The 17,211-nt window shown below is 52.3% G+C and overlaps 1 protein-coding gene across 3 annotated transcripts; it reads left to right on the top strand.

Annotated features, from left to right (window-relative positions):
• The first annotated feature begins 1,796 nt into the window (after positions 1 to 1,796).
• On the top strand, positions 1,797 to 16,574 carry ITGB7 (integrin subunit beta 7). 3 transcript variants are annotated; one of them, XM_069584321.1, is made up of 15 exons: positions 1,797 to 2,031; positions 7,630 to 7,833; positions 9,590 to 9,791; positions 9,876 to 10,046; positions 11,175 to 11,416; positions 11,779 to 11,937; positions 12,189 to 12,284; positions 12,453 to 12,542; positions 13,555 to 13,704; positions 14,007 to 14,200; positions 14,531 to 14,754; positions 14,991 to 15,210; positions 15,334 to 15,542; positions 15,866 to 16,026; positions 16,304 to 16,574. In XM_069584321.1, exons 1-15 carry the CDS (start codon positions 1,816 to 1,818, stop codon positions 16,382 to 16,384), a joined length of 2,619 nt encoding a protein of 872 aa, XP_069440422.1. In that variant the 5' UTR covers positions 1,797 to 1,815; the 3' UTR covers positions 16,385 to 16,574. The 3 variants fall into 3 exon arrangements, with proteins under 3 accessions (XP_069440422.1, XP_069440425.1, XP_069440424.1); XM_069584323.1 differs by having other exon boundaries at positions 2,010 to 2,331; XM_069584324.1 differs by lacking the exon at positions 7,630 to 7,833 and having other exon boundaries at positions 1,961 to 2,031.
• Positions 16,575 to 17,211: the final 637 nt, after the last annotated feature.

Consider the following 17,211-nt stretch of genomic DNA (forward strand, 5'->3'; position numbering starts at 1 on the left):
AGGCTTCTTAGGGCAACTGGGAAATAGGATGAGATGCACTGGGTGGGTGTGGTGGGAGGGGTACCCAAAGGGAGTCCCCAAGGGCCCATTCTGAGTGTCTGGGCCTCCCATGTTCGCCAGGCGAGGGCCCTTAGATTGGGCTTTGTGAACCTCCAGGAAGGTGCTGGGCCTCAGAGGTCTTTAAGCTGTCCCCACCCCCCGTTCTGTAGACGTGCACATCTGCCCTTCTCTGCGGAGGGGGTCGTTGCCATTTCATTTGGTTCTCAGGAGGGTCCCTGGCCCCAGAAGAAAAGCACGGTGCACATCTCAGTTATAGTGTGTCTGTTTTACGCCAACCCCTCACCCCATGAGCCGCGCCACCCCCTCTACCCCTGTGATCCCAGGATCACCTTCTGAGTCACCCTTCTCTCCATGACCCTGCTTGCCCTCCACGACCCCACTGTTACATTCTGTCCTAATTCCTCTCCTTGCCCCTGCATGCCATAGCCCCTGCAGCACCCCAGCCTCAGCCCCACTGCCTTTGACCTCTGCCACTGTGCCCCTGGACTCTCCCTGGACCCCTATGACTCCCCATCAACACCCACCCCTCCCTTCTTCCCTGGAGTAGCGCCTTGCCTACCTGTGCTTGGCTGTCTCCTGAGGACCTGTGCACATAGGGGAGAGAGGTTGAGGATGTGGGAGTAGGGAACGAGAGGAGGGGGGGAAAGCAGAAGAAGAAAGTGAAAGAAGCTCTAGAGGAAACCACAGGGCCTGTAGGGAAGGAGGGGTCATTGCTGTGGCAATGCCGGTTGTGGGGGAAGGGCAAGAGGTCTGAGAGCCAGAGGCTGGCTGAAGCCCACCCGGAGGAGGAGCCCCTTCTCCCCAGTTGCTCCTCTGGCAGCTACACCCCTCCCACCCACTTGATGCTCACGGAACACCCTGCCAGGAGATGGGCTCTGTGGTCCCTGCACAGTAGAGGAGACAGACCTGTGAATGGACATCACGTGCAGTTCCTTCTTAAAACTCCCTGTGGTCAGCTGCGGGCCTCGACCTCTTTTCCTGGCAGCCTCGTCCTTGCCCGACTCCAGCTGCCATGCGGGTGCTCATTTTTGCCCAGTTCACTTCTGCCACCCCCATCCCAGGCTCCACCGTTTGACTCCTTGGACTCCCAACCTCATCCTTTGAGCCTGGCCCTGTGCCAATGTCTCCCAACTTTCCAGCATCTGGATCTTGAATTTTACATTCTTCCATTGCTATTACTTCTCACCCATCAATTCTCACTCTTATCCAGCCCCTGGTAAGTGCCACATTCTCCACTAAACAATTGCTACAAATAATCTCATTTCATTCTCACAACAATCATATGAGTTTCACTTGACAGATGAAGCAGCCACGGGAAGGGTAAGTAAGTAACTGGGGGGCCCATTACTGGTAAATGACAGAGCCAGGGATTTGAACTTGGGCAGTTTGGCTCCAGAGTCAATGTAGTTAAGCACCCACTCTAAGACAGTGGGCGCCAGGTTTTCAGAAAGAACAATAGTCATTAACTTCCCCCTCCTACAGTACTTACTGCCTCCATATTTCTTCCTTCCCGTCATGTTCCTATATGAGGAAGTAGAGAGATCAATTTGGGAGGCAGGCGGACCTGGATTTAAATCCAGACCAGCTAGTTTGCTAACTCTGTGATCTCGGGCAAAATTCTTTACCTTGTACTTCTAAGCCTCTACGTCTGTAAAATTAGGGGGCTGGGGGAAGTTTCACACCTATGTCATGAGGTTCTTGTGCGAATGAATTACGTTATGATGATATATCCAGCTCACAATAGGCATCCAGTAGATGAGCTTCCTTCTTCCAGATCCCTGTGTCACCAACTCCCTTGATCCGTTTTCACCCTTATCTGCTCCGTCGTCTCCTAGATCAGTCACCCCCACCACCCCCAAGTCTCCCCCACCCCGGGGTGTGTCACTTCCTCCTCTGCAGCCTCCCAGATCAGTACACAAAGGCTGCTGCTACTGCCGGAGGAAGGGCTGCTCCGCACGCAAGCACGCACCTGTGAGTACCAGGGCACCAGCCCTTCTGCCTCCTCTCGCTACCCGCCCAGGCCCCACCTGGTCGCACGCAGCCTTCTGGGAAGAGGGCCTTGGCCTGAGGACACCCAGGGTTCAGCTGAGTCTTGAGAAGGGCTCTGACATATCTGCATTCCCAAGATCTCCTGTCCTTTCCCCTCACAAACCCTCCCTCCCCCCACCCATCTCTCGGGTTGGCTTCCCAAGAGTGGGACTGGAGACAGGAAAAGGAGGGCGGGGATGTATGAGCCCATCATTTGCTTTACAGCTATGTGTCAAGGACAAGGTAAGGTTCTCCCTATATTACTCCCCAGCCGCTACGCCTGCTGCCTAATGCTTTGTGCTCCCCTCAGGCCTCCCCCCCTTGGGCAGATCCCACACTCCTTGGAGACAGTGGCTCAGTAGCTCAGTTCTGTCTCCTCCTGCTGAGTGGGCAGCAGAGTTTCCTCCTGACTTGGGAGTCCTGGATGGGTGGGGAGGATGCTCTCTTTCTCAGCTGCTGCGGGGGCAATAGGGTATTGGAGTCAGAATTAAGTCCGGGAAAATGGACAACCCAGAGGGAGCGAAGGGAAGATCCAAGAAGACCCCAAGGGAAGAGAAAGGGGATTAGGTAGAGCCCATGGGGACTGGTGCGGAGAAGGTGAAACTTTCCATGAAGATGGGGCCTGGGTTGGAGGGGGCAAAGCAGCATGCAAAGTGAGAGCCCTGGTCGGCTTCAGTCCCTGCCTCTGCTCAAGTTCGCTGGGGACCCTGGGCAAGTCACTCACCACTTCTGGCATTCAGGTTTCCATCTGTGAAAAAATGGGGTGGAAATATATTTCTCCATTCTATGTTTAGGATCAGAGGGGGAATGGAAGTAAAATGAAGAACTGTAAAGAACTGGAGAAGAGAAAAGCAGACTAGAGGTGTAATCAGATTTCTGAATAGGAAGGGGAGAGAAAGGGAAAGACAGATTAAGATACAATTGGTGGCAAGTCCTGCATCCCAAGGAGGGGGGAAGGGGGTTGGGGGGACATGTCCAGGGCCCCATTTAAGGGAGATGAGCAACTCCTGGGGAACCAGTGTGGCCCAGAGCCCCACCTGTGAGAGATGAGTCAAAACGCTGTTCGTGCAGTAGCATCCATAGCCTGGGCAACCACAGGCGAGCCAAGCCAGCAAGCCTGAGGTTAAGCGGAGGATGAGCCCTGGGCTGGTCTCTCTCGAAGAGGGTGGAGGCTCTGTTAAATATATATATACTACGCCTGAGGTCACAGGTGGTGGGGAGCAGGACGGGGGCGGTCAGCGGCTTGACACCCCACCCCTTCCCCACACCCCATGTCGAGTGTCTGGTACTGAGTCTCAGCCCAGGCTGAGAAGGATGTTGATGCTTCCTGAAAGAGTGAGCTGACATTTCAAATGCACTGCTGATGGTTGTGGAAACTGTTGCAGCCCTTCAGGAGGTCATGTTGGTTAGGCCCGCACTGCTTACCAGTATTACAAATGATTCCTATTTATTAGCCCTACAAATCCTCTTCCAGGGTTTATCCTATTAATACAACATACACACCTGTGAAATGATAAATCCAGGAATTTTCACTGCAGTATTGTTTATAATAGTGAACAATTAGAAACAACATAAATTCTCATCACAAAGACTAAATACAACATGACATATCCGTGCAATGGAAATCTATACAGAACAAGGGAATTCTTTATTTCTTGGGTAGTGGGAACTCCAAGAAAAGTAGTGAAACTGAGGAAGATGCAAAACTGGGTGCAAAGTATTCTAGCATTTGCTGAATTCCATCATTTGATTATATCACTTGAAGACTATATATATGTTCATGTTAGTTTGTATATACACTAAAAATCTCTTGAAAGATGACAAGAAAAAAAATGCTAATAAATGATGGTTATTTGCTTGGTATAAGTGTGGAAACTGGGGTGGGTTGGGAATAGGAGAGGACATTTCTCATGATCTTAACTTTGATTTTTAACGTGGTGCTAAAATACACATCAAATCGATCATTTAAACCATTTTAAGTGTATAATTCAGTGGCATTAGGTACATTCACAATACTGTGTAACCATCACTGTTATCTAGTTCCAGAACTTTCTCTTCACTCCACAAGGAAACTGCCCATTAAGCAGTCACTTCTCATCCTCCCCTCCTCGCCAACTGTCAGCAATCACTAAGCCACTTTCTGTCTCCATGGAGTTGTCTAGTTGGGCTGCTGCTGCTGCTGCTAAGTCACTTCAGTCGTGTCTGACTCTGTGTGAGCCCATAGACGGCAGCCCACCAGGCTCCGCCGTCCCTGGGATTCTCCAGGCAAGAACACTGGAGTGGGTTGCCATTTCCTTCTCCAATGCATGAAAGTGAAAAGTGAAAGGGAAGTCGCTCAGTCGTGTCTGACTCTTAGCAACCCCATGGACTGCAGCCTACCAGGCTCCTCCGTCCATGGGATTCTCCAGGCAAGAGTGCGGGAGTGGGGTGCCATTGCCTTCTCCCTAGTTGGGCTAATTCATATAAATGGAGGTGTATAATGTGTGCTTGTCTGTGACTGGTTTTTTTCACTGAACATCGTGTTTCCAAGGTTCATCCATATTGTAGCATGTATCAATACTTCATTCTTTTTTATGGCCAAATAATATTTCATTGTATGGATATGCCATAATTTACCCATTCATCAGGTAGGCATTTCTGGTGGGCATTCATCAGGTGGGTTGTTTCTGCCTTTCAGCTATTGTAAATGGTACTGCAATGAAGAGTCCTGCACAAGTCTGTGTTTGCTTAAACATCTGTTTTCAGTTCTTTTAGGGATATCCTTAGGGGTAGAATTGTCAAGTGCCAGGGTGATTCTGTGCTTTAACTTCATAAAGAATCACCAAACTGTTTTCCACAGTTGCTGTACCATTTCACATTCCCACCAGCAATATATGAAGGTTCCATCTTCTCTGCATTCTCATCTACACTTGTTTTCTATTTTTTTTTTAAGTCTAGCCATCTTAGTGGGTGTGAAGTTGTATCTCACTGTGGTTTTGATTTGCATTTCCCTGAAGGCTAATCATGTTGAGCATTTTTTAATCTGTTGTTCATCACTTATCAATCCTCTTTAAAGAAACATCTAAGTCCCTTGCTTATTTTAAAAGTAGGTTGTTTTTCTCTTTCTTGTTGAGGTGTAAGAGTTCTTTATATATTCTGGATACTTGACAGATACATGATTTGCAAATATTTTTTCCCATCCTGTGGTCTGCCTCTTCACTTTCTTGATAATGTCCTTTAAAGCACAAAAGTGTAAAATTTTGAAGTTCAGTTTATCTAGCTCCTTTTGTTGCTTGTGCTTTTGATGTCATAGCTAAGAATCTATTGTCAAGTCCAAAATTATGAAGATCTACCCCTATATATTTTTCTAGGAGTTTATAGTTTATCAACTTATACTTAGGTCTTTGGTCCATTTTCAGTTAATTTTTCTGTATGTTGTGAGGTAGAAGTCCAACTTTATTCTTTTAAATGTGGATATCCAGTCATTCTAGCACCTTTTGCTGAAGACTTCTTTCTGTATTGAATGGTTTGGCATCTTTGTTGAAAATCAATTGGCCATAAAGGGATGGACTTGTAAATTTCTTTCTTTTCTTTATTTAATGCTTTTGGCTGTGCTGGGTCTTCCTTGCTTCGCAAGGGCTCTCTCTAGTTGCTTTGAGCAGGGGCTACTCTGTTGCAGTGCGTGGCCTTCTTATTGGGGTGGCTTCTCTTGTTGCAGGCACAGGCTTTAGGAGTTGCAGCACACTGGCTTGGTGGTTGCAGCTTGTGGGCTCTAGAGCTCAAGCACACGGGCTTAGTTGTCCCGTGGCATGTGGAATCGTCCTAGATCAGGGATCGAACTTGTGTCCCCAGCCAGATTCTTAACCAGCGGATCAACAGGCAAGTCTAGATTTGTATATTTCTGAACTCTCAATTCGATTCCATTGATCTCATTGCCTGTCCTTATGCTGATACTGTGGGCTTCTCAGGTGGTTCAGTGGGTAAAGAATATGCCTGCAGTGCAGGAGATACAGGAGATGTGGGTTTGATCCTGTGTTGGAAGATCCCCTGGAGAAGGGCATGACAACATACTCAAGTATTCTTGCCTAGAGAATCCCATGGACAGAGGAGCCTGGTGGGCTATAGTCCATAGGGTCACAAAGAGTTGGACATGACTAAAGCTACTGAGCATGCATGCACGCATGCCAATACCACACTGTCTTGAATACAGCAGCTTTGTAGTAAGTTTTGAAAGTGAGAAGTGTGAGTCTTCCAATTTTGTTCTTTTTCAAGATTGTTTTGGCTATTCGTGCAATGCTATATGAATGTTAGGATCAGCTTTTGCATTTCTATAAAAATGGCCATTGGGATTAACTCTTTTGATTTTTGAAGTGTGATACTGAATTGCCTATTCAAATTTTAGTTAGTAAGTTTCTGTTTTGTTTCGCAGCAGTGCTAGGTTTTCATTGCAGTGTGCAGGCTCTTCTTTGTTGTGGCAAGTAGATGTTTCTCTACTTGCGATGCACAGGGGCCTCTCTAGTTGCAGCATGTGGGTCTAGTGACCTTGTGGCATGTGGGATCTTAGGGGTCTCTAGTTGCAGCGTGTGGGCTTAGTGGCCCTGTGGCGTGTGGGGTCTTAGTTCTCCAATCAGGGATCAAACTTGCATCCCCTGCATTGGAAGGCGGATTCTTAACCACTGGACTACCCTGGAAGTCCCAATTAATAAATTGTTAAAATTCTCAAATTTGCCTGGTCTTCCATACAGGTCATTCCAGGAATTACCCTGACTTCAAGCTCTTTCTCCAAAACTCTAGATCCCCTTTGTGCAATGTACAATAAAGAGAAAAATTTACCAACTCTGGCCTTCCTTTCTTCATTATCTCAGACTTTTAGACAGCTCTTCTTAAGGTCTAACTATGATTCCTCTTGCTGTCATGTTGGTTAATTACAGCTGATTTCCCTGCCTTTTTCACATACTCCCTCATCTGCTCCAGCATTCTTTCCTCTCATTCCTAATCCCTGACTTCCCACCCTCCCTTATTTACAGCCCCTGGCCCTCTTCCTTTAGAATCCAAGGTTATGAAAGCTACAAGGAATGTCAGATTTTTTTTTTTTTTTCAGCTCACTTACTTAAAGTTATGGAAACTAAGGCTCAGAGAGAAAGTTTGACTTGACACCAGCCAGTGAGTGACTGAGACTGGACCAGACCTGGTCCATTTCCTCTCTGTTTTGTTCTCTTTCCACTATAGCTTGGAACTGGTGAAGAGCCCTGTGTGCACACCTTCCTGCACCCATGTCCCCTCTCCAGACTCTTGCTTAGGCCATTTTGCCCACTCTGGCCTCATAAAGTCTGCACACAGGAGGGACAGGTCTTTTCCAAGGCTCCTACCCCAGCCTGGGACGTGCCCTTTCCTGCCATTTTGAAGAAACTGCTGAATCCACAGGGGGAAGTGAAACTATGGGGGGAGATAAAGAGTTGGGGTAGAGTTTTGAGAGGGACAACCACAGGCTAAGTTTAGAGGACCAAGAGTTTGGGGGCCCTTCCTGAGGACCCACGTGACCCCCTTTATATCCTATTACAGACCATGGTGGCTTTGTCAATGGTCCTTGTTTTCCTGCTGGCCCTGAGCAGAGGTGAAAGTGAGTTGGACGCCAAGAGCTCATCCCCACAGGAGGCCACAGAGTGGAGGGATCCCAATCTGTCCCGGCCAGGGTCCTGCCAGCCAGCTCCCTCCTGCCAAAAGTGCATCCTCTCACACCCGAGCTGCGCCTGGTGCAAGCAACTGGTAAAGATGGGCTTGTGACCTCTGAACTGTGTGTGTGTGTGCAACCTGGATATACAAGTATGATTGTGTGGGTACATGTGTGGCTTTCTGGGTATGCTCTAGTCCTGTATATGACTGAGTTTGTGCACATATGACTTCTGTCTATGATCGTATGTGTGTGGGCACACACATGCATGCAAGAGTCCTCTGCATACATGTTTGCATCCGTGTATCTGTATATATGGAGAAGACTTGTGACCTTAAACTTGGAGGAAGCATGTTCTCACCGAACTCTTGCTTGTGTATAGCGAGAGGGATCTTTTGTGGGTATATCCATGAGAAAGTGTATTTGTCAGCTTGGGGCTGTCAAAATACCATAGACTGGGGGGGGCTTAAGTGACAGGAATTTATTTCACAAACAAATTGATTGAGGATGTGAAATCCCAGATCAAGGTGGTAGCTGATTCAGTTCCTAGTGAGAGCTCTCTTCCTGGCTTGCCGATGGGCTGCAGACAAGCTCTCTGGTGTTTCTTCTTATAGGGGATCTAATCAATAGATCATGAGGGTGCTACTCGCATGACCTCATCTAACCTTAATTTATTCTCTAAGGCCCTAACTCCACATACTATCATGTTGGGGGTCAGTCCACTGCAAAAAGTGTGTGATTGGGTTTCTGGATCTGGGTTGGGGGTGGAGGTGTGTTCCTGGGTATGCAGCAGCCTATGACTGGGAGGGTAGGCTGGAAGGAGCTGGAAGCCTATGGGCTTTGGGGCAAAGGCTTGAACTACCTAAGTGGCAAGAAGGATGTGGGGGGTGGGGGGGAGGGTGTCTCCCTGGCTGGTCAAACAAAGCTGTTCTTTGTTCATGCCTTAAAGAGACAGGGCTCTGGTGTAGCAGAGCACAAGGGGTGCCTGAGCTGGGGGGATGGGGCAGAACTGTCTCACAGGAAATGGGGAGTTAGATGAGATAAGAAATGCGGGCACACTCATGGGAAGACAGAGCTCCAGAGCTGAGTGGGTCCAGGAGAAAGGCACGTAGTGAATCTGGGAGGCCTGGAAGGGGAAGACAGAGTCAGCGGGAGGCAGAGAGCAGAGGTGCCAGGCCAGAGGAGCCAGGCAGGGACTCTTGGGCCAGCTGGGTACGTGTCAGTCTCCTCCAGTCCCCAGACCAGACCCTGGCTGGCACCTGAGCCAGCTGAGAAGCTGTTCTAACCATTTCCTTCCCCTGTGGCTCCCCAGCTAGTCCCAGGGTACCAGACACACTGAGGGGAAGCGGGTATTCTCTTCTGTCGCTGTCGTTTCCCTTCCCAGGGACTGTCTTAATCTGACCCCCTTCCCATTTTGGCCTGAGTTTGCCGGGGGGGGGGGGGGGGGCGGGGATGGGGGGGACTCCGGTGAGGGTGGGGTGGGGGGCGGTGGGGGGTGGACTAGGAAGACAGGTTCTTCCTTTTTTAATGGTAGTGAGGTCCCTAAGATCTCTGTCCTGCTGGGGGAGGTGAGAGGTAGGTATCTGGAGGAAAGGGGGTGTAGAGATAAGGGTAGGAAAAGGGGGATGCTGTAGGAAGTGGGCTCTGGACAAGGAAGTAAGTACGAGGTTCGAGGTTCGAGGGTAGCTGTGGAAGGAAGGGAGGGGAGGGAACTGGGGGTGGGTGCAGGGCTCAGGGAGTTGCCTGACAGGGGAGGGCTTGGAAGTGGCCGGGATGGCAGGGTGGCTCTGGGAGCCGGGCTGAGGGTTTCGGGGGATCAGGGTTCCACACGCGCCTCCCCTTACCGCGCAGAACTTCACGGCGTCCGGGGAGGCGGAGGCACGGCGCTGTGCTCGGCGAGAAGAGCTGCTGGCCCGGGGCTGCCTCCCGGGGGAGCTGGAGGAGCCCCGCGGCCGGCAGGAGATGCTGCAGGACGACCCGCTCAGCCAGGGCACCCGCGGCGAGGGGGCCACCCAGCTGGCGCCGCAGCGGGTCCGGGTCACGCTGCGGCCGGGTGAGTTAGGGGGTGGCGGGCAGTCAGGCCGGGGGCTGGGATTCCACCGCGCCCGGCTGACCTCCCCACCACCTCCACCCGCAGGAGAGCCCCAGCAGCTCCGGGTCCGCTTCCTTCGAGCGGAGGGATACCCCGTGGACCTGTACTATCTTATGGACCTCAGCTACTCCATGAAGGACGACCTGGAGCGCGTGCGACAGCTCGGGCACGCGCTGCTGGTGCGGTTGCAGGAGGTCACTGACTCCGTGCGCATCGGTAAGCCCCGCGGAGCCCTGCCCGCTCCTGCGTGCCCTCTGCCTCTAAACAGCCGCACCCCAGCCTCTGCCAATGCCTAGGAAACACAAGGGCCTCACCTGCCCTCTCCTGCCCACCCCCCACACTCCAAGAAAGTAATCGAGAAGATTCCCTGGAGAAGGGATAGGCTACCCACTCCAGTAGTCCTGGGCTTCCGTATGGCTCAGACAAAAAGAATCCACCTGCAATGAGGAAGACCTGGGTTCGATCCCTGGATTGGGAAGATTCCCTGGAGGGGGGCATGGCGACCCACTTGTTATTCTTGCCTGGAGAATCCCATGGACAGAGGAGCCTGGCAGGCTCCAGTCTATAGGGTCGCAAAGAGTCGGACACCACTGAGTGACTAAACATAGGACAAGAAAGTAAAGCGAGGGTTTATTTACGTGAAAGCGTGCTCTTAAGGGGAGAGAGAACAGGCAGACTCAGGTGAGAGGCTGTCCTGAGTTGCTTTTTTCCTGCAAGCCGGTTCCCAGGGGCATAGAAATGAAGCCTCGGAACACTCGTGGCCTCTCCTGGTTTCTAACAGACCTGGCCAGGCCACGGGTTCCTGATATCTATCCCCAGAGACATCTTCTAGGTCAGAGCTAGGGGAGCTTTAAGAGTCGGTCCTGTAGGACTTCTCATTTTACTGGAAGGGTAACTGAAGCCCCAAATCTGGAGAGACTGTGTTCAGACAGCTCCCAGCATCAGATGTACCACCTGGACACTCCCGATGCCTCGTCTCCTGGCCAAGGTCTAAATGCACCATCCCTGCTACACCTACTGCTCGCATCCCTCTGTTCACCATCCCCTGGGTCGTCTTCTGCTGCTGCTGCCGTTACTACACTGCACACTCGAGCCTTCTTTAGCTTCCACCAAACCCCTGCCACCATCATGTCCTCCTCCTCATATCCATTCCCCGCTTCCCTGAGCCTGTGCACTCGCCCCTTTGCCCCTGCTGGGTCCTGGGTCCCTGGCCCTTTAGGAGCACCCTCTCCCATGAGCTCCTCTGTGACTGCCCCCACCCCAGTTCTTGGGGACTCCCTTCCTGAGTCCTCAGCGGCGGCCCCCATCCAGTGATGTCTGCCACTGCCTTCATGACTCTCCCAGGCTTTGGCTCCTTCGTGGACAAAACGGTGCTGCCCTTCGTGAGCACAGTGCCTTCCAAGCTTCGCCACCCCTGCCCCTCCCGGCTGGAGAGCTGCCAGTCACCCTTCAGTTTTCACCATGTGCTGTCCCTCACTGGGGATGCAAAGGCCTTCGAGCGGGAGGTGGGACGCCAGAACGTGTCCGGCAACCTGGACTCGCCCGAAGGTGGCTTTGATGCCATTCTGCAGGCTGCCCTCTGCCAGGTGAGGGGGTGGGGAGGATCTTTGAGTTGGATGAGCTGGTTGGAGCCAAGATGGGCACCTGTGGTTAGTCAGTGCACAGTTCTAGGGGGTGCCCTTTGTACTATAGTCCCTATAGTTTGCACATTTGACAATTTCCTGGTGGATTGGAGTGAAATGTCTAGAGGAAGAGGCATACTTTTCTAATTTACAAGGCCTCCACTAGCAGCAACCCTATTTGGGGAGAAGCAAGGAGCTGGAGACAGGAGGATGGACAAACTGAGTCAGAATGAGGCCAGCCAAATCCTTGGCTAGTAGAGCTGGTGGGTGTAGCTCAAGGGCCCTCCATGGCTCAGGTGCACAGCCTACCACCCACCCCACTCCAGAAGCAGATTGGCTGGAGAAATGTGTCCCGTCTGCTGGTGTTCACGTCAGATGACACATTCCACACAGCTGGGGATGGCAAGCTGGGCGGCATCTTCATGCCCAGCGACGGGCACTGCCACTTGGACAGCAACGGCCTCTACAGCCGCAGCCCAGAGTTTGTGAGTCACTACCGTTCCCTACCCTCCCTGTGGGACCCACACCTCTGCTCCTCCCAGAACCTCTCCCTGTAGCCTCACTGTCCTTACGATGGCCACCCCACCATCCTCCCCAGCAGCTCCTCCTCTCCACGTCCCTCCACTCCCCAGCCCCTCCCCTCCTTCTAGCTGGTGGAACCCTGGAGTTTCAGGGCACCCCCTGCATTCTGTGAGGGGGCCTGGGGTACTCACCTTGTACCTACTCCTTGCTCCAGGACTACCCCTCCGTGGGTCAAGTAGCCCAGGCCCTCTCTGCGGCAAACATTCAGCCCATCTTTGCTGTCACCAGCGCCACACTGCCTGTCTACCGGGTAAGAGCTGTGTGAATGCCAAACCCTCCCATGCCCAGCCTTTCTCAGCTCCCTCAAAGGCCCATTTTCCCCTCCCGATATGCTCTTCTTCCAGAGTCCCCCCTCCATCCGCAAGCTTATTTCCTGAGAGTTGTGACCCACCATTTCCTTCAACTCCCCCCATCGCAGGAGCTGAGTAAGCTGATTCCCAAGTCTGCAGTAGGGGAGCTGAGTGAGGACTCCAGCAATGTGGTGCAGCTCATCATGGATGCTTATAATGTGAGGGGCTGGGTGGGTGGGGGGCACTGGGGAAAATGGAAAGGGACCCCCAGGTAGGATGGCAGAACCAAGAGGACAATCACCTGTTGGTATCACACCCCACAGCTCCTGCCTATAGTCTGTGTGTGTGGCCGTCATTAACAGCTCAGTCACTCAGTCTTGTACTCATTCATAAATCTTAAATGCCTGATTTGTACAGAGCATGAAGCACTGCTCTGGGCAAGAAAGGGAATTAATATTGATTGAGTTTTTATTTCATGCCAAGCACCATCCCAAGTATACACTGTTTGATGTCTCTTTTACTCCACTAAAACCCCTCCCTGCTTGGAAACTATTTTTCTAGTTTTATCCATGGGGATACAGACGCAGGGAGGAGGCTAAGTGACTTGCCCAAGATCACACAGATAACAGACACAAGGGCTGGCACTTGTCTATACATAAAGAATGTCATATCTGGAGATTGCCTTCACTATAAGCTTATCAATAATTCAGAGATAATCTTCACAGGAACCATAGAATTTTACAGGTAGACAGAACCATAAAAATTCATGTTTCTTGGGGTTAGGTCTTATCTCTGCAACTCGACTGCAGGCTTCTTGATAACAAAGACTGTGTTCTAAACCCATGGTGAAAAAATGTGAGACAATATCAAATTTCCCAGGACAAACTCAACTGAAAGAATCTGCTCTTTAGACCTTGTATGCTCACAGATTACATGTCCAGACATGAGGTTTGAAAAAGCTAGCTACTACGTTTACAGTGCTGGCTAGCCCCTGAGCCCCACCAGGTCTTTGCCGCAGCGGCACTGAGATGCCGTGTTGGAAACTTCTGGACCCTGTGTTCTCGCTCAAGGTCATCCCAGGTCCTTCCTGCAAACTCCTCCTGACTGGGCCGAGCAGAAGGAGCCCCCAGGTGGGCTGAGGGCGGGGTTCCGGCAGGATGCGGAACAGCTGGAGAGGGCCTGAGCTGTAACCAGCCTTCACATGGTCACTCTCTCTCGCTCTTTCCCCAGAGCCTGTCATCCACTGTGACCCTCGAACACGACTCTCTTCTCCCTCCGGGGGTCCGCATCTCTTATGAATCTCAGTGTGGGGATTCTGAGAAGAGACTGGGTGAAGCTGCCGACCGGGGCCAGTGCAACCACGTCCGAATCAACCAGACGGTGAGAAGGAAGGGTGTGGGGTGTGGGGTGGGGGTTGGGGGAATTGAGCAGGCAGGAGGGGATGGGGGGACAGGCCTGGGAAACAATGTAAAAAGCCTGAGGTATCCTCCACCCGTCCTTTCTGAGACACTTTAATGAGCAGCTTCCTCCAATGGTTCTAGGAGATGGGTGTTGGCATGACCCTGTCCCTTCATTCGCTAAGCAGGGTTCTGGATGACCAATGGGTTTGCAGTGTGTGCACGCGCACAGGAGTGTGTATGCACACAGGATCTTAGTATGAATCCCCCCTGCCTTGTCCTCAGGTGAAGTTTTGGGTTACTTTCCAAGCTACCCGCTGCCTCCCAGAGCCTCATCTGCTGAGGTTCCGAGCCCGTGGCTTCTCTGAGGAGCTGACTGTGGAGCTGCACACACTGTGTGACTGTAACTGCAGTGATGCCCAGCTCCAGGCTCCTCACTGCAGCGATGGCCAGGGGCACCTCCAGTGTGGGGTGTGCAGGTGAGAGCCCACTTCCCTCACCCATATGGCTCCCCCGTACTCCTCCCACCTCACCCTCCATCCCTCCACCCGCGACTGTCTCTAGGTATCTTTTTCGTAGACCTTCCAAGACTCCACCCTGACTTTCACCTCCTGAAGCTTCTTCCCTCCACTCCAGCTCCCCCTGCTCTTCTGCTCCTCAGAACTCCGTTATAGTCCATGCTCCTCTCAGCCTCTGCTCTCTCTCCAGCTATCTTGAGATCTTAGGTTTAGAGAGTTTGGGGAAAGGCAGGTCAAGACATGGTCAAATTCTCTGATCCCTCCTTTCCCTCTCTTCCCTTCCCCTCCCAGCTGTGTCCCCGGCCGCCTGGGTCGACTCTGTGAGTGTTCGGAGGCTGAGCTATCCTCCCCAGATCTGGAGTCTGGGTGCCGGGCCCCCAATGGCACAGGGCCCCTGTGCAGCGGGAGGGGACAGTGCCAGTGTGGACGCTGCACCTGCAGCGGGCAGAGCTCTGGACGTCTGTGCGAGTGTGACGATGCCAGCTGTGAGCGACACGAGGGCATCCTCTGTGGAGGTACCTGGAGACCTGGGGAGAGGGCTGGGGTCAGAGTGGCCCCCCAAGGGCATTGAAGCTCTGGGAACTTCTTAAGGGCAGGAATCAGGCTGTGATGTAGGGGTTGGAGGTGGTCTGACACACTCGAGGGAAATGGATGCACAGGAGCAGATCAGCTCTAGGCAGCCCGTGCTGGCATGTGGTGCCCAGTGGCTGTGGGGAGGATGGTTGTCACCCTCCATGTGGCCCTACCTCAGGCTTTGGCCGTTGCCAATGTGGAGTGTGCCACTGTCACGCCAACCGCACGGGCAGAGCATGTGAATGCAGCGGCGACACGGACAACTGTGTCAGTCCTGACGGAGGGCTCTGCAGTGGGCACGGACACTGCAATTGCAACCGCTGCCAGTGCAACGACGGCTACTATGGTGCCCTCTGTGATCAGTGCTCAGGCTGCAAGACACCATGCGAGACACACAGGTGAGCCCTCAGGCCTTGACCTTGGGCACTGGGCTCACCGAGCCCCTCCCGCCCACCTGCTCTTTCTGTGGGTCATCTGGTGACAGCTGTCCAGCTGGTAACTTACTGGCACCCACTGGACAGGGACTGCGCAGAGTGCAAAGCCTTTGGGACTGGTCCCCTGGCCATGAACTGCAGCACAGCGTGTGCCCACGCCAACACGACTCTGGTATTGACCCCTACCCTGGATGACAGCTGGTGTAAAGAGAGGACCCAGGACAACCAGCTCTTCTTCTTTCTGGCAGAGGATGTAGCTGGAGGCAGAGTTGTGCTCACAGTGAGACCTCCAGAGGGTAAGTGGGGAGGGATACTGTGGACATGCCACATGAAGCCCTGCAAGTTTAATGGGTAGGGGGCCAGAACTCTGGAGGTGAAGACGCCAGGCAATCAGGCTGGGGACTGAAGCAGAGCTGTGAAGCAAGCAGAGTACAGATGCTGGATCAAGTGGACCTGGCTGAGGCCCTGAGTGCTGGGATAACCCTGATCCTGTGGAAGTTCCCTTTGTTTTCAATGACAGGCAGGACTAGGGAGGGTGATGGGGCTGGACACATTGTGGGTGACGGGTGATCAATTCCTAGGCCCTGGCCCCCAGAAGTCCATTGTCTCTTCCCCATAGAGGGAGCAGACCACACCCAAATCATTGTGCTGGGCTGCGTGGGGGGCATCGTGGCGGTGGGACTGGGACTGGTCCTCGCTTACCGGCTCTCAGTGGAGATCTACGACCGCCGAGAATTCCATCGTTTTGAAAAGGAGCGGCAGCATCTCAACTGGAAGCAGGTGAGGAGGCTGCCTCCTCCCCGACTGGGTGGGGTCTTCCATGCTTCCCCTGGTTACAGGGGTTTTGCTTTCTGCTTCACCATCCCCAACTCCGCCCCATTCCTTCTACACACCCCACACCCCAGGCCTGTGCCGCCTCTGCAGGCTTACCCTGGTTCCTCTGCTCACTTCCATCAGTTCCTGGGGTTCCTGCTGAAGTTTCTAGGCTGGCCTCTTAGACCTAGATAAAAGAGGAGTCCTGGGAGTTTTCCTCATCACTGGCAACTTCTTTCCGCAGGACCACAATCCTCTCTACCAAAGCGCCATCACGACCACTGTCAACCCCCGCTTTCAAGAGGCAGACAGCCCCCTTCTCTGAAGTGGGGAGAGAAAGTCACTGCAGGGCTCTTCTCTGGGACAGAAGGAGTTGAGGCGTGAGGTGGATCAGGCTACAGCTTGGCAGGGGCATTGAAAGGGCTGCCTCCTGCTGCAACCTTGCTTCCCTAGCTACCTCACAAGGAGTGGGGGCTATCCCACCCAGGTCTACAATAAAGTCTTGACTGAGAGCACACCTGTCAGTTTGTTTTACCTCAGGCCAGGACATGTTGTGGAGCCTGGGCCTCAGGCAGGCTCACATGCATTCCTCCCCCTACCACCTGAGGGCAGGGTGAGGGAGAGTTTATCAAGCATAACAGTGCTTGATATGACAAGAATGACATGGGCTGCATGGGGGGCAGCAGCACCGGGCTGGGTGGGCAAGTGAACCCTCAGCTAAGCTGACCAAGGAGCGCAACAGACCACACTTGGAGAAACGCTGCCTCGGCTGGTGTCTAGCCTCATTCTGTCCTGCTACATTTATTTTCTTTCCTTATTCAGAACTGATAGCCTGTGTTTACTGCTGCTTGTTGTGCCTCTGCAAAGGGGAGCTCGTAGGGTGCTGTAAGTTGTGGGGTGGTTGGTTACATTTGGTGGGAAAAAATAAAACTACTTTGGCCCCAGTGAAAAAACTTCTCCCAAGGATGTTCCTCCCAAAGAGGAGATAGTAGGTACAAAAGCCCCGTTTTTTTTTTATTTAAATATCCTAAATATATCACGAAGGAACATACACTGCACTTTAATGGTAAAAAGATACAAGTTTATAACATCTTATAAAAACTACCATTTAAAAGTGATCTTGTTCATTTGATATTCCCCTCCCCTAATAGC

This window comes from Ovis canadensis, chromosome 3 (assembly GCF_042477335.2).
Source record: "Ovis canadensis isolate MfBH-ARS-UI-01 breed Bighorn chromosome 3, ARS-UI_OviCan_v2, whole genome shotgun sequence".
Taxonomy (NCBI): domain Eukaryota; kingdom Metazoa; phylum Chordata; class Mammalia; order Artiodactyla; family Bovidae; genus Ovis; species Ovis canadensis.